At 51.2% G+C, this 14,541-nt stretch overlaps 3 protein-coding genes across 6 annotated transcripts; 2 read left to right on the forward strand and 1 right to left on the reverse strand.

Annotated features, from left to right (window-relative positions):
- The first annotated feature begins 367 nt into the window (after positions 1–367).
- Positions 368–6,082, forward strand: NR1I3 (nuclear receptor subfamily 1 group I member 3). The gene is given in 14 exon segments (XM_081225127.1): positions 368–592; positions 596–651; positions 1,875–1,936; positions 1,939–1,989; positions 3,397–3,428; positions 3,432–3,471; positions 3,474–3,559; positions 3,783–3,810; positions 3,813–3,923; positions 4,140–4,197; positions 4,199–4,290; positions 4,880–4,985; positions 5,849–5,933; positions 5,935–6,082. Coding segments are annotated over 14 exon segments (900 nt in total). The 5' UTR covers positions 368–544; the 3' UTR covers positions 5,980–6,082.
- On the reverse strand, positions 6,079–9,811 carry TOMM40L (translocase of outer mitochondrial membrane 40 like). Of its 4 annotated transcripts, none has more exons than XM_081225125.1 (10): positions 9,699–9,811; positions 9,218–9,468; positions 8,858–8,925; positions 8,467–8,559; positions 8,086–8,187; positions 7,833–7,938; positions 7,521–7,643; positions 7,279–7,355; positions 6,984–7,086; positions 6,079–6,844 (listed from the first exon to the last, which is right to left on the reverse strand). In XM_081225125.1, the coding sequence occupies exons 2-10, from the start codon at positions 9,330–9,332 to the stop codon at positions 6,705–6,707; spliced, it is 927 nt and encodes a 308-aa protein (XP_081081251.1). In that variant the 5' UTR covers positions 9,333–9,468; positions 9,699–9,811; the 3' UTR covers positions 6,079–6,704. The 4 variants fall into 4 exon arrangements, with proteins under 4 accessions (XP_081081251.1, XP_081081249.1, XP_081081252.1 ...); XM_081225123.1 differs by having other exon boundaries at positions 9,218–9,368; positions 9,699–9,808; XM_081225126.1 differs by having other exon boundaries at positions 9,218–9,368; positions 9,689–9,808.
- Positions 9,812–11,667: 1,856 nt separating this feature from the next.
- APOA2 (apolipoprotein A2) lies at positions 11,668–12,978 on the forward strand. Its single transcript, XM_081224211.1, has 4 exons — positions 11,668–11,701; positions 11,857–11,932; positions 12,231–12,363; positions 12,739–12,978. The coding sequence occupies exons 2-4, from the start codon at positions 11,881–11,883 to the stop codon at positions 12,863–12,865; spliced, it is 312 nt and encodes a 103-aa protein (XP_081080337.1). The 5' UTR covers positions 11,668–11,701; positions 11,857–11,880; the 3' UTR covers positions 12,866–12,978.
- Positions 12,979–14,541: the final 1,563 nt, after the last annotated feature.

Consider the following 14,541-nt stretch of genomic DNA (forward strand, 5'->3'; position numbering starts at 1 on the left):
CTATCTAATGTTTTAGAGGCCATTCTGATTTAATTCTCAGCCCTCCCTTGTTGGGAAGTGGGACCACCTCTTCTAGCTCTTTACATAAGCCCTTAATTAGACCCCAGTCTCTCTTGAAGAACTTTCCTTTTGGGAGCTTTGTACAATTGTTATGCCTATTCTTTTACTGTTGACATACTGCATGTGAAAAAGCTGGCTCTCTCCCTCTCTCCTCAGCAATAGGGAAAATCTACATGGATCTGATAAGGAGCAGTTTCTATCCTTGTTTTCCAGATACTGAGGGCCGTAATCCCTAACTCTAAACACTAGCAGCTCTTGAGCTCAAGGGGAAAGCAGGGTCAGAGTGGGAAGAGAAGCAGGTAGGAAAACTTTCGGGGTCCAGAGACTAAAAGCAATGAAGTGCAGATAATGCAGGGGGTCAGGCCGAGGGCAGGTTTGGGAAGAGGCTCTGCAGAAGGGGAAGAAGGTCAAGGGTGGTCCAGAGCTGACTGATAACCCCTCTGACATTCAGGGGCCTGTGACAGCCACTGCCACACCTGAAGCCATGGCCAGTGAGGAAGATGAGCCGAGGAACTGTGTGGTGTGCAGGAACTGAGCCACAGGCTATCACTTCCATGCCCTGACTTCTGAGGACTGCAAGGGTTTCTTCAGGTGAGAACCTCCTCCGCAACAGAAACGCCCTCCCAAACTGCCTGCCAGGCAGCCTTTAAGCCCTGGCACATGCCCAAGCTTGTCCAGTTACATCACTCCTGCATCCTGAAGCCTAACTACCCTGTGGCTAGCACGCTGCAAATTGCCAACCTTAACACTTGTATAAACATGAGGCAAAATAACAGAGGGAAAGCTGAGTGCTTGTCCTATGGACACAACCCCTTAGTCAAGGGTACTCACTACCTGCAAAGCACCAAACTAGTACAGCACCAACTAGGCCTTCCTGACTGATTCTGTGCCCCCATGGAAATGCTTGAGATGCATTGTATCCTCTCTACCCCTAGGGACTTCTGGGCACAGCTCAGAGTAGCCCATGTCACCACAGACTTTTTTTTTTTTTTTTTTGCCACTTGACTTGCGGGATATTAGTTCCCCAACCAGGGATTGAACCCCAGGCCCTCGGCAGTGAAAGCACATAGTCCTAACTGAAACGGTACACCTCAGATCGGGACTCGAACCCAGCCTAGACCCAGATCGGGACTTGATCCCTCTCGGCCAGGACTCGAACCTGGCCAAAACCTACGGTCTTCCAACTGAGATCACATACCTGGTTTCAGGACTTAATGAAGCTCAGGTTCTTGATGTCTCATCGCAGAAAGAATTCAGTGAGAGACAAAGCGATAGGTAAGAAGTGGATTTATTTAGAGAGAAGCACACTCCACAGACAGGGTGTGGGCCATCTCACAAGGTGAGAAAGGCACCAGGGTATGGGATTGTCAGTTTTTATAGGGGTGGGTAATTTCATAGGCTAAAAAGTGGGAGGAGTATTCCAGCTATTTCGGGAACAGGTGAGGATTTCCAGGAATTGGGCCACCACCCACTTTTTGACCCTTATGGTCAGCCTTGGAACTGTTATGGCACCTGTGGGTGTGTCATTTAGCTTGCTGATGGGTTACAGTGAGCATATACTGAGGCTCAAGGTCTAGTGGAACTCGACTTTTCTGCCATCTTGGACCCATTTGGTTCTAATCAGTTTATGTCATGTCCTTGGGCTATGTCATTCTTTCAAAGGTTGTGCCCTGCCCCCTTCCCTCCTGTTTCATAACCACTGGACTGCCAGGGAATTCCCACCATAGTTTCTTTTTGACCATTTCATTTCAGCCCCTCACATACCTACCTGCTCGCTGCCATCCCCAACCCTCACAATGTCTCTGTCCTTTCAGGCGAACAGTCAGCAAAAGCACCGGTCTCACGTGCCCCTTTGCTGGAAGCTGGAAGGTCAACAAGGCCCAGTCTGCAGGTTGCAGAAGTGCCTAGATACTGGCATGAAGAAGGACAGTGAGTTGGCCCCTTTCCATCCCGAGAATCCACTATGTCCCTCCACTGACTATGCTTTGCCCTTGTTCCCACAGCGTATTCTCCACAGGGAAGGCAGAGTAAGCTTTGTTTTTTTGTTTGTTTGTTTGTTTGTTTTTTGCAGTATGCAGGCCTCTCACTGTTGTGGCCTCTCCCGTTGCAGAGCACAGGCTCCGGACGCGCAGGCTCAACGGCCATGGCTCACGGGCCTAGCTGCTCCGCGGCATGTGGGATCCTCCCGGACCGGGGCACGAACCCGTGTCCCCTGCATCGGCAGGCGGACTCTCAACCACTGCGCCACCAGGGAAGCCCCAGAGTAAGCTTTCTGAAACAAGTCAGACAATGTAACTATTCTGCTCAAAACCTCCAAGGGCTCCTCCTCTCTCTTATGGTCCATGATCTCACGGTCCAGCTCCTCCACACCACCTCTCAGATTTTACTTCCTACTCTTCCTCTTGCTCAACCCATCCCAGCCACACTGACGTCAATGCCATCCTCAGACACACCAAGCACACTCTTCTCAAGACTGTTGTAACTTATACTTGCACGTGCCATTGCCTCTACCTGGAATGCTCTGCCCCTAGATGTTTATATGCCTTGCTTTTAGTCTTCCATCTCTCCAATATAGTGCCTGTCACTTAGTAGGTACTTGATAATTGTTGAATTATTTTTTTTTCTCTGTGCCAGGTGATAAGGCTCTGCCCCCAAAAGATAAGGTAACTCGTAATCAACTTAAAGTAACAGAAATCAACTTGTCCAAGTCCACTCAGCTGAAAAGTTGCAGAGTCAGTATTCACCAGACCCTTGCTTTCTCCATGACGTCACACTGCTTTTCAATATGGAGCAGTGGACAGGAAACTGTAGAAGTCAAAAAATCTTGAATTCAGTCTACATCACATAAGTATTTTGTGACCTGGGACCTGTCACTGGAATGTCAGTCTGTTTCTGAAAAATATGGACAATAACACCTGCCCTCTCCACCCACAGGACTGTTTCATTCAGTGAGACTTATCCTCAGAAGCTTTGAAATTATAAAGCTATGCAAACATAAGGTGATGTTTTTGGTATCACGAGCCCTCCCTCTTCAGTGCTCCCCCAGAAGTCAAACATCTCCTTATACTGTTCCCACTTTATTGTCCATCATTTTTTTCCTTCCCACAGTGCATTGTTTTCTGCTGCAGTGCCTCACAGGTCGGGGAAAGTGTACAGGCATCCCCTACCACCTGGAGCCCCTGGGACTTCAGCCAAGCCCAAGGAGCCCTCAAGAACTCTCCTCGCTCCCCGCATCCTTCATTACGCAGTGTCTGAGGGCCCCAGACCAGGGGCTGACAGAGAAAGGTGCTCTCTGCTAGTCTCAATAGTTTTGTCACATCCCTTCCCCGGGCACAATGATCCCATCGGCAGAAGCCCGGGCATTGCGGTGAGCAAGACAGGCCCAGCTGCGGGCACAGCAAGCATCGATGCAGCTGAGGAGAAAGAGCTACTCCAGACACTGCTGGGGGCCCAAACTCACCACATGGGCGCCATGTTTGACCAGTTTGTGCAGTTCAGGGTGAGCATTTACAGGATTCAAGTTGAAATATGACCAAAAGGGTGCCCAAGGAGGCTGGCCTGAGTGAGGGGGCTGTGTGCCACGCACCAATAGAGGACAGGACTTCTCCAGAACCCCAGCCGAGGCAGACTCCTTAGCCCGGAACCCTTCCAAGATAAAGCTGGAGAGGCCTAAAAGAGATCCCTAGGACCGGGGCCTCTCACCCAGGCTCTGATCTCTGCAGCCTCCAGCTCATCTGTTCATCCATCACCAGTGCTGCCCACCCAGTTCCCTGTACTGCCTCTGCTCACGCATTTCGCAGACATCAACACTTCCATGGTACAGCAAATCATCAGGCTCACCAAGGATCTGCCCCTTTCGGTATGTGACCTGCCCTTACCTTTCAGGAAGAAAACACTCCAGCAAATTATAATCCCACCCTCACCACCACCCCCGCCCCCAAAAAAGTCACTAACCAAACTAACCCATCCCTCAGCCTTTTCAAGTACCAGGTCTTGAATTCCCAGCTTTTTTAAGTGTCTCAATCAGAACTGGGAGTTCCTCTCCCTCTCTGAAGTTCAGACTAAAGTCTAAAGAGCAGGTTTCCTGCTCTGGCCCATGGAGGACCAGATCTCTCTTCTCAAGGAAGCAGCTGTAGAAATGTCACATTGCACTCAATACCACTTTCTGTCTCCAAACACAAAACTTCCTCTGCGGGCCTCTTCGCTACACAGTAGAAGATGGAGTGCATGGTGAGATGGTGCTAGAACAGTAGAGGTCATGCATCCCTTCGGTATGGTATGTGGCGAGGTGACCTGAAGCCTCCTAAGCCTGGTGGTGCAGTGGTTAGGAATCCGCCTGCCAATGCAGGGCACACGGGTTTGAGCCCTGGTCCGGGAAGATCCCACATGCCGCGGAGCAACTCAGCCCGTGCGCCACAACTACTGAGCCTGCGCTCTAGAGCCCGAGAGCCACAACTACGAAACCCGCGTGACACAACTACTGAAGCCCATGTGCCTGGAACCCACAGTGGGGTTCCAGGAAGAGTTTTTGGAGTTCTCTTCGGCTTCCATAGGACACTGAGCCAACTGCAGCTCCAGGAGCCTGGAGTATGTGTTCATGGTTGCCATGGCCCTCTTCTCTCCTGGGAAGCATCCATCAAAGCCCAGAAGCTTTTGTTCCACCACCTCTGCCCAAACTCCCAGCTCCCTGAATCCATCCATCCAGGCCTTTTAGTCTTCAAACCTGTGGAATGGGTCTATCCCAGTCTTGGCTCCCCAGGGCACCATGCAGGCCACCCGCAACCTCCCACCTTGTCCTTCCCCACTCCCTATCTTACAGACCAGCCTGGGAGAACCCAGAGAGAGGGGACTGATCAGTTGCAAGAGGAGATAGCGCTGACTCTGCAGAGCTATATCAAAGGCCAGCAGCAAAATCCCCGGGACCGGTGTAGTGGAACTGGGCACGTGGAGGCTGCACCAGGGTGGGAAGGAGTTAGGGAGACACTGAACTCAGGATGAGTGCTTTTACCGTCCTTTCCTTTGGGAAACCAGGGCCCCTAGGGGTCTAGACCTTCCCTCCCATCTCATAGAGTTCCGGCATTCAAATTGCTCCTACTGCTGTTTCATCTCACTTTTTCCAGATTTTTTTATTCAGGAGAGATGCAAAGTAGTAGCTCACAGGCTCGGTATAATAGCATTCCTGAGATTGATGACATCCATCACCTCACCAATCCAACTCCTCCAGACTAAAACAGCCTTTCAAGAATCTTGTTCACTCTCTTTCCTTGGCCCTTCCCCTCCTCTCCATTGGTCCAATTCCTTTAATTTTTCATTCCCCTTGAAGTTATGGTCATTCAGTTTCATGGCCAACACCAGTCCCTGGTTCAACAGTCCATGATCTAACCAGGCTCTGAAGTACACTCCACTTCTGTTTTGCTTATTCCTCAATGTGCCAGTTTGGCCAGAAGAGGGTTGCTTTATACCATAGAACACACCCACCTTCTAGAACCTGCTCTAGAAGGCCAGATCCTCAGATTCCACACAGCTGAATATCTGGCAAAGTCTGGGGCTTTCTTCACACTTGGCCCTCTGAGCTCTGGGTTCAAGAAAAACGGCATGGTGAGAGAAGTCAGTGTCAGACAGAGGCCCCACTGGGGACCTTTGGAACTTTTGATACATTTGTCACATCAGAGCATATTTTCCCTAATGTTCAGACCTAGCTTCACAGAGAGGCAGTTTAGGGGGTCAGGGCCTCAGGACAAGACTCTCAGCTGCCTATCTCTCTCCTCCTTCCCTGGTGACCCCAAAGGTTTCTATATGCGAAGCTGCTGAGCCTGTTGGCTGATCTCCGAAGCATTAACAATGCATGTTGGTACCAAATCGAGAACATCCAGGGGACTGTCCACCATGGTGCCACTGCTCCAGGAGACCTGCAGCTGAGGCCCAGTTCGCCTCCTTCCCCAGCCCACCTGGACACGCTGGACTGGAAAGGGGAAAATGCTCGGACCAGAGGCTGGAGCCAGTAAACAGGGAGCCCACTGGTTGCAATGAAAGATTAAAGCAATATCTGCCTCTTCATGCGGTAATGGGGAGAATGAGGGGTGGCCATGGGGACAAAGTTGTTCTCTGGAAGCACAGAAGATGGGGAAGGAGGAAGCCTCAGGGCTAAGAGGTAAAGAAGCTCCGTCTGGGAATAGGTGGGCCCCACTTTCTGAGGTCAAAGGTTTAGCCCTTCAGCCCTTCTTTCCCAGCCTTGGGAAACTCTGGGATGGAAAACAGGATGGGGAGCTAATCCCATGCAGATTTTTCTGCTCTGAAGAGGAAGAGGCTAGGAGCTTTAATCCATAAGGAAATGAAGGAGGTGGGAGTGAGGGGAGAAAATGCAGCCAGACAGACCCCTTAATCCGTCTCCCTTAGTCCAGAGCCATAAGAGTACGGGAAGATGAAACCGGGGCTGATGGCAGAGGGGGGAGCCTCAAACCACTGCCTCAGCAGCTGCCTCTGTGGCAGCTCCAGTTCTGAGGAGGGCATGTATTGTCCCCACTCTGCTCCTGGGACCTAGAGGTCACCCAACAAGGTGGGCTCTTGAGAGGGGCCTAGTTCCTGGCCCCAGGGCACCTGACTCAGAGGTTCCAGCTGTTCTGGGGGCTGGCTCTGGGACAACCTCAGCCCACAGTGATGCTGAAGCCACAGTGGAATCTGTTGCGCCAGTGATTAAGGAAGGCTCCAAGGGCCAGGGTGACAGGCAGGGGGGGCATCTTCTTCTCCAGCACAGCACCCACACACCAGTTACTATCCACCAAGCCTGTTGGGGAAGAGAATATACACTAGGTTATCTAACAGGGCTCGGAGAAAGGAGCCAGCAGAGGAAAGCGGAGCTTCCCTCCCGCTGTCGCCCACCCCAGCCCCTCAGCACCTTCGAATGTCATCTGAATAACCCTCACCTCTAAATACCATGTTGGCCTGGGGCAGAGTCAGGTGGTAACCAAAGGAGAAAGTTGTGTCTTGTAGCCTCGTATTTGCTTCAAACTCCACTCCAACCTGAACCTGAGAACCATGGGCAAGGATGGGAGAGGGATCTGTCTCAGTGAAGACTAGAGGAGTCCTGACAGGGGTTCAGCAGAATGAAGGTGCACATGAAACGTATATGTAGCGAGGGTAGGAAGAATAGTGGGTCAGCAGGGCCTGTGGAGGTTGGGAGGGACTCGTTGAGGCAGGGGATGGGATCAGTAGGCTCACCTGTTCATTTGCCTTGTGGTAATAACTTGCATGGGCCCCACCTGATCCCACATTCAAGGTAGCTACCCAGTGTACAGCTGTCAAAACCAAAGCACAAAAAAAACAAACACACACACACACACACACAAAAAAAAAAACCCAAAGTACAAGTGAAAAGGAGCGTTACTGTAATCGAACACAGGCCAGGACCCCAGCCAAGTCCAGAATTTCCCTCCCTGTCACTATTCCTCCTCACCCCATACCCGAGTACTTCCCAGCCAGCGTCAAAATGGCGCCCTCTTCGCCTGGCCGCCGGTGATAAACTAGCTCTCCTCCCAACACCAGCCGATGAGTGAGGCTCTGCAGGAAGTGAGCGACCATGATCACTGTGGGGTGGGGAGACATGGAGTCACTCACAGAGACAGGCCCTCTACCTCACCCCCAGCAGCCCCCAACCCCAGCCTGCCCCAGAAAGTTTCTTTTCTAATCCCTGAACTGTTCAGACAAGGAAGAGGCATAGCCAGCATTAGCAAGTGGGCAGCGAAGACAAAAAGAACCCTGTACCAATTCCTCACCCGATTCCCCAATCAGGTCAGGATTTCCTAGGGTCAGAGTGGCTGTGTAGTCATCTCCCCGATACTCGCCATCAAACTGCCATGTCAGGAACTTGGCCTGCTGCGTCTGGGGAGGGAGAGGGAGAAGTAAAATCTCCCTCCCTCTTTATGATCACTGTTGCCTCCGCTCCTCCCCCTGAGTCCCCAGAGCAGGACACTCATGGGGGAGAAAGAGGAAAGGCTTCAGTAGATGAAGGCAGGAACCATGGGTCACCTGGAAGACAGCCTTGGCTCGGAGCCGCTCTGCCAAGAGGAGCAGGACCTGGGCGTTGAGGCTGCCACTGCTGTCCATATCCCCGACCACAGTGGGGAACACCTGTTGAAGAGTGTCCAGAGTAAGACTGAGCTGGGTGGCACCACTCAGCCTAAATCTGAATGTAGGATTTCTTTAGCGGTACCCAGTGCCCCCTAGTGGAGCCACAAGGACAAACTCCCAGCTCATCACAGAAATGTTTCCCCACCCTCTCCCATTCAGCAGAAACACAGAGGAGGTGTCCTGCCCATTCTTCCTCATAACACACACATTTCCTCCTCCTCTACACCTGGGTCCTAGCTGGGCGTTTAGGGAGATAACCCAGGTGTGTGGAGCCCTCACCTCAGTTGGGCTAAGTTGCCAGTCCCCTGCATAGGCCGCATGGAGGTGATAGCCCGGCAAGCCCAGAGCACTCATGTGCACAGTGTGAGCCACCTGAGGGAAGAGAAGTTAATGGAGGAGAGAGCATTTCTGCTCTATTTCAATCCCCCATCCCACCCTTCATCTTGTCCCCATCCAGCAGGTCTTTTAAGAATCCCAAACATTCCAACATATACAGAGGGTCACCAGATTAAAAGCAACAAGTCCCAGAGGCAAAGGAAGTAAAGAGAGCCCCCATATTCTCTCTCTTTTGCCCCATATAGCCTGGCTAAGGCTGGAGCACAAAGGAAAGAAGAGGATCCAGAGACAGGCAGGGAGGAATTGAAAGGAGGGGCCAGAAAAGTGGGAGCACCTGGAAATGGCTGCTCAGAACCTTGTTGACAACGAGCTTCACTCCCTCCATCTGTGCTGGGAATACATCTGAAGCGGGTGGAGGGGAGGGGAAGGGAAGGAATAAGCACAGACAAGGAACCCCTACACCATGAAGTAGTCTCCCCCTTTCAATCCCATAGAAACTGCTTTGGAGGAATTGACCTCCTTTCAAGTCCTGTAACAGGAAGTGCTCCGCTCCACTGAGCACCTGATCCTCCCTGAGGCTGCACGCCCCAGCTGTGATCTTCCCTTTTCTGCTCCCATCACTGGACACCCACCATTCAAGACCCTCCCCTTCTCTGCCCCTTCAACTTGAGACACCCAGATGCCAAGTTCTCACCTTTGCATAGCCGGTGCAGCTCATCAAAGCTCCCAGGGTTGGGGAGAGGTTCCTCTCGACGGGGGCTCCGGCGGGGCAAAGCCCCCATCGGTGCCAGGCCCAACGTGTTCCCCATTTCAGTCCAGAGGTCAGGGGAGGGGCCGGGGTTCGCCTGGGAAAGGACGCTATTGCTCCCTCTACCCCGCACGGGCCCCACCCCCCATTATCCGGCTCCCCAGTCCCAGAAACTTCCACATGGTCCGACGCTAGACCTGGAACAGGAAAAGTGCGGGGAGAGGGCACCGGTGGGGAGCTTGAACCTCAGGCACACTCCCATCCCATCTTTAATCCCTCACCCCCACCTGTCACCCCTGTACCCTCCCCCATTCTCTAATCCTAGCCTCCACCACAGACCTCACCCAGCTTCCTAGCCTTTCTGCTCTTCATTCCTATGCCTTAAGGCGAGGCTTGCAATGGAGCAATAACCCTTACCGTCTCATACCATCATGCTGCCCCTTTCCCCCGGGCACACCCCGGTCATCTTGATGGGGGCAGCCATCTTGAATGATGGCAGAACTGCGGCTTCACGTTGCATTCCCAGCGTAGTCATGAACACCATCTTGGAACCGGGCGAAAAAAAGATTTCAGAGACCCAACCCTCCCTTGATTGGGCTCCGCCCAATCAATTAAAAAAAAAAGCTGCCTGGCTGCTGAGCATGGGCCAGTGGGAGAGGAGGACGCAAAGGAATGGCAGACCTCTCATCCTGAGAGCTCCAACCCCGGCACTGCAGAGGCAGATGGGACTTGTTGGTAGCTGCTTAGACTTACTCAAGTAGATGGCCTTAGATCGCCCTGCCTTTCCAAGGTCGGGAAAAACCTTCGAGCGTGCAAGACACTAGAGGGAGCATCTCGGAGCTTGAGCCACTGAAGTTCCCTCCATCAGATAGCCTGGAGACGCATTTTGTGAAGGGTGGCGGAGGGAACGACTGTGAAAACTTCTTTCGAACACTGCTTCGGAACGCCCCTAGGCGCCCCCACCCTCCCAGGCCCTGGGGACTCCCCCTCACAGTCCTGAACAGTACACAGTACACCTCCAAATGAGTTCGACGCACAGGTACAGCTCTCCGTAGGAAAATGGACCTACACTTCCCTCCTAGAGGTCTGCACCTCTCCAAGTTGGCGCTCTTGTCTTCTTGGTAGAATGGGAATGGGTGTGAGAATTTGGGGTAGAGGAGCAGGGTCTGCAGCCTTAATTCTAGCAGAACTATTCCCTGAAACAATTGACCCCTGAAGTTAATCCTTCCTTCCCTGGTTCCTTAGGCAGAGTTGGCAAATAAAATCGAGGAATATGGACTCCTGCCCTCAATGTGCTCCACTCCAAAGCTACAGACAAGTCAATGGAGTGCCCTTCAAGAACTAAGTGCTCCACAGGGGAATAGTTGAAAATAGAATAAGATTTCTTAGGCTCTGGTCGCCTCCCCACTAGCTCTCACATCACCACTCCCATCTCTCAGGAATGCTCTACATATACTTTGAGGGCAAAAGGATGAAAGATACAAATACTTCTGATATCTATTTAGCTGATTTCACCCAAATACCTTGGGCCTGGGGAATGCACCTCTGCCTTCCCTCACAGTCAGGGCTGGGACAAGGGTCAGGGCCTTGGTCAGAGGGATGCTATGGCTCCTGCTGATTCATATTGGCTGACCACTGCCTAGAACTGGTAAGGTGATCAAATGCCCAGAGACCTTCAACCTTTATCCTTGGTAGAAGCCTCTCATCCACCTCTTCTCTTGCCAGAGCACTCCAATTCAGGGGGAGGGCAGCGGCTGCTTTCTGAATTTGTTTTATTGGGGGTGGGCTGTGCTCACTGTTCAGCACTCAGGAAGGTCATTCTGGGCTCTAGTGTTTTCTCTCCCATCTCATTCATTACACATTAACTCAAAAAGGTACAGAGTCAATCACACCTGGCCTCTGGCCCTAACCCTTATTGTCCTAACCTGCATTCCCCTCACCCCTGTCTCTGATATTATGTCCTTTCTTCTGTTCCCCAATACCTCTCTGCCAAGTTGGAGTGATGGGAGATAGGGTTGGGAGATGAAATATACCCATAATGGGACAAAGATTCCAAGGGCTGAGGGCTTGATATGTCAGAGCTTTCCAGGGAAAAAAAACCTAGGAATCCTGCTTCTTGAAGCATTCAAATCCAAGGACTACTGGGCCCTGGCCCCAAAGGAATGGATCTTGAATAAGCCTAAAGTATACCCCTTTGGCATCCATTAAGGCCCGCACCCCCGCCTCCTACTCCGTCACCATGAGTCCTCTACGTGCTGTCCTCTCCTCCCCCCATTTCTCTAACTTGTTTACTCCAGTATAGCCCCTGCCCCACTGGACTCCTCCAAAGTACTTGTCACCTGACAGGGGGGTGGGGAAGCATACAGATATATAGCCCCTGCCTCCCTAGCCAGGCCAGGCACAGACGGCAAGGACAGCAACGCTGACTAGGTAAAGTAAGGGAGTAAGAGGTGTGGGCAGCATCCAGAGATTTAACTGTAGAAAGGGAGGGAACCAGGTTGGCGTGGACATGTAGGTAGGGGTCTCTGGGGAGGGGCTGAAGCCCATTCGCTTCAGTGACCTTCCCTGCCCCCACCTGTTCGCAGGCCACTTTCCCTTCCATTAACACCATGAAGCTGCTTGCAATGACTGTGTTGCTCCTTACCATCTGTGGCCTTGAAGGTGGGTGTGATGTGAAGAGGGGTCCCAAGGAGGAAAAGGTGCTTGGGTCCTAGCTGCCCATCTGTCTGTTCTCCTATGCCCAGGTCTGGCAACCAGAGAGCTTAAAAGAAAAATCATTCCCTCTCTAAAGCCCAGAAAGTGCATCCAAAGACCTGGAGCTGGATACCTGTTTGGGGAGAGAGCTGAGAGCTGAGGCTGAATACTGGCAGAGATGTGGGACTCATTGTTGGGGACTCAGCTGAGGATGTGTGTGTGTGTGTGTGTGTGTGTGCATGTGTGTGTTTCTGTGTATGTGCAGGGGCTTTGGTTCGGAGACAGGCAGAGGAGCCGAATCTGCAGAGCCTGTTCTCTCAGTACTTCCAGACTGCGACCGACTACGGCAAGGACCTGCTGGAGAAGGCCAAGGGCTCAGAGCTTCCAATCCAAGCCAAGTAAGTCTCAACAAAGGGGGTTCATGGACCAGGAGGCTATGGAGAGAAAGAGGGGAAGCTGGGAGGTCCTACAGAAGACTGAGCTAAGGGGTGGGGGTTAGGGAGGATGAGGTTTAAATTGTAGAGAAAATTCCTTCATCACCCCACAGATCCCATGGACCTCTTGGACAGATGGGGGTAGCAGGAACTGGGCTTTGAATTTCTATCTCTATGGTCTGTTCCTCTGCCCAGCGGAGGGCTTGCCTCTCCTCCTGGGAGCTTTGCCATGCCAGGATAGACCAGGCACTAGAGTTTGGGGACTTGGGTCTCACCTCCCACTACCAAGAAGGCCCCTACCAGTCCCTCATCCTGACTTCTAATCCCTCACATATCCAGGGCCTACTTTGAGAAGGCACAGGAGCAGCTGAAGCCCCTGGTCAAGAAGGCTGGAACTGATCTGATTAACTTCGTGAGCAGTTTTTTGGACCTCAAAACACAGCCTGTTGCCAAGTGCATTGTCTAGACTGTTGTCTTCCATCCCCAGCTGGCCCCTGGAACACCCACTGGCCAGACCTAGAGCTCCTCTTCCTACCTACTCCTTGTTTTCTACAATAAATATTGAAGGAATCAAGTTGTGAGCCTGGTATGTTTTGGGGACTGGGAAAAGTAGGGGTAGTGGAGGAGGAGGAGGAGGGAGAACAAAGAGAAGTCTGCTTCTAACAGGAGAGGGGTTTTGGTGTGAAGGGGTGGATAAAAGGTTGAAGAGACCAGTGATGGAAATGACAGGGTAGGGGTGCCTGTGACTCTTCTCCAAACCCCAGGAATTTTTCTACAGGCCTGGGAATGGCCCTGCAGGAGAAACTAAAGAGACTTTGCCGTGGACATGGTACCTTGAAAGGCATGAAAGATTCATGAACTGAATCCCTAGACTCCTGGAGGTCACTGGAAATGAGAGCACCCTTCAGAATTTCCTCTGTCATACTATGAAGAGGAGAAAGTTTCCCAAAAATGAGCCCAAAGGGGTCACCCAAGGCCCCTCCCTTCCCTTCTGAGCCAGGGGAACACTGTGCTTCCCCCCATCCTGCAATAAAAGACTCCTCTCCCTGAAGGTGCTCTCATCCTTTCATTTGAAACCTCTCACCTAGACCCCCTGTCTGGGAACACCCATTCCAAGCCTCTCCCCCACTATTATCTGGGTGCTATTCATGGAACTGGCCCAAGTTCTGGTAGCCATCTTAGAGCCTGGAGCTAGTAGACGTGGTAGCCAGTTAAAGGCCTAACAGGTCTCCAACTTGATGGACATGTGGGACTTTAGAAATTTTGGTAGCTGTGATACCTGCATTAAATCAAAATGGAATGGAGGTCAGGCTGAACTGGTGCAGGAGGCTCACAATCCCAAAATGGGAAAATGGTCATTTTCCAATAAAAGTTTACTTCCACTTTATATTTAAAATAGTTACTTCTCTACCCTGACTCATTCCTCATATCTCATCTGAAATCACCTTTTCCCCAGATACCGAGATAGCTCCAATTTCTTCTGTATATATATATATATTTTTTTTTTAATTTTTATTTTTTTTGGAGTTTTGTTGATTAACAATGTTGTGTTTCAGGTGTACAGCAGAGTGATTCAGTTATACATATACATGTATCTGTTCTATTTCAAATTCTTTTCCCATTTAGGTTATTACAGAATATTGAACAGAGTTCCCTGTGCTATACAGTAGGTCCTTGTTGGTTATCTCTTTTAACTATAGCAGTGTGTACATGTCAATCCCAAACTCCCAATCTATCCCTCCCCCGCTCTTCTGTATACTGATCAACCTCTTCAGTCTGGGCTTTAAGACCCTTACCACTCGTGATTATTTTCTTCCCCTTTCTTTCTCAGTATCTTTTTTTTTTTTTCCTCATGTGATCTGTCCATCACTTGCAAGATGACATTGGACAGGTTAATTAACTTCAAAGAGCCTGAATTTCCTCACAGTGTTAATGAGTGGATCAAATGGTACGACAGGATGGAAAACACATTGAAAAGTGTAAGTCACCATGCAGTACAAAGTATTGCCCAGCATAGGGGGTTGCTAGGAGTAAGCCTGTAGACTCTGGACCCATTTGGACAGGGCTGCTGGATCAGAGGTAGAACTGGCAGCATCAGATGGGATTCAGATACTACCAGGGAATCCTGCCTAGAAACAGGAC

The sequence above is a fragment of the Mesoplodon bidens genome (assembly GCF_964165515.1).
Source record: "Mesoplodon bidens genome assembly, chromosome: 2".
NCBI lineage: Eukaryota > Metazoa > Chordata > Mammalia > Artiodactyla > Ziphiidae > Mesoplodon > Mesoplodon bidens.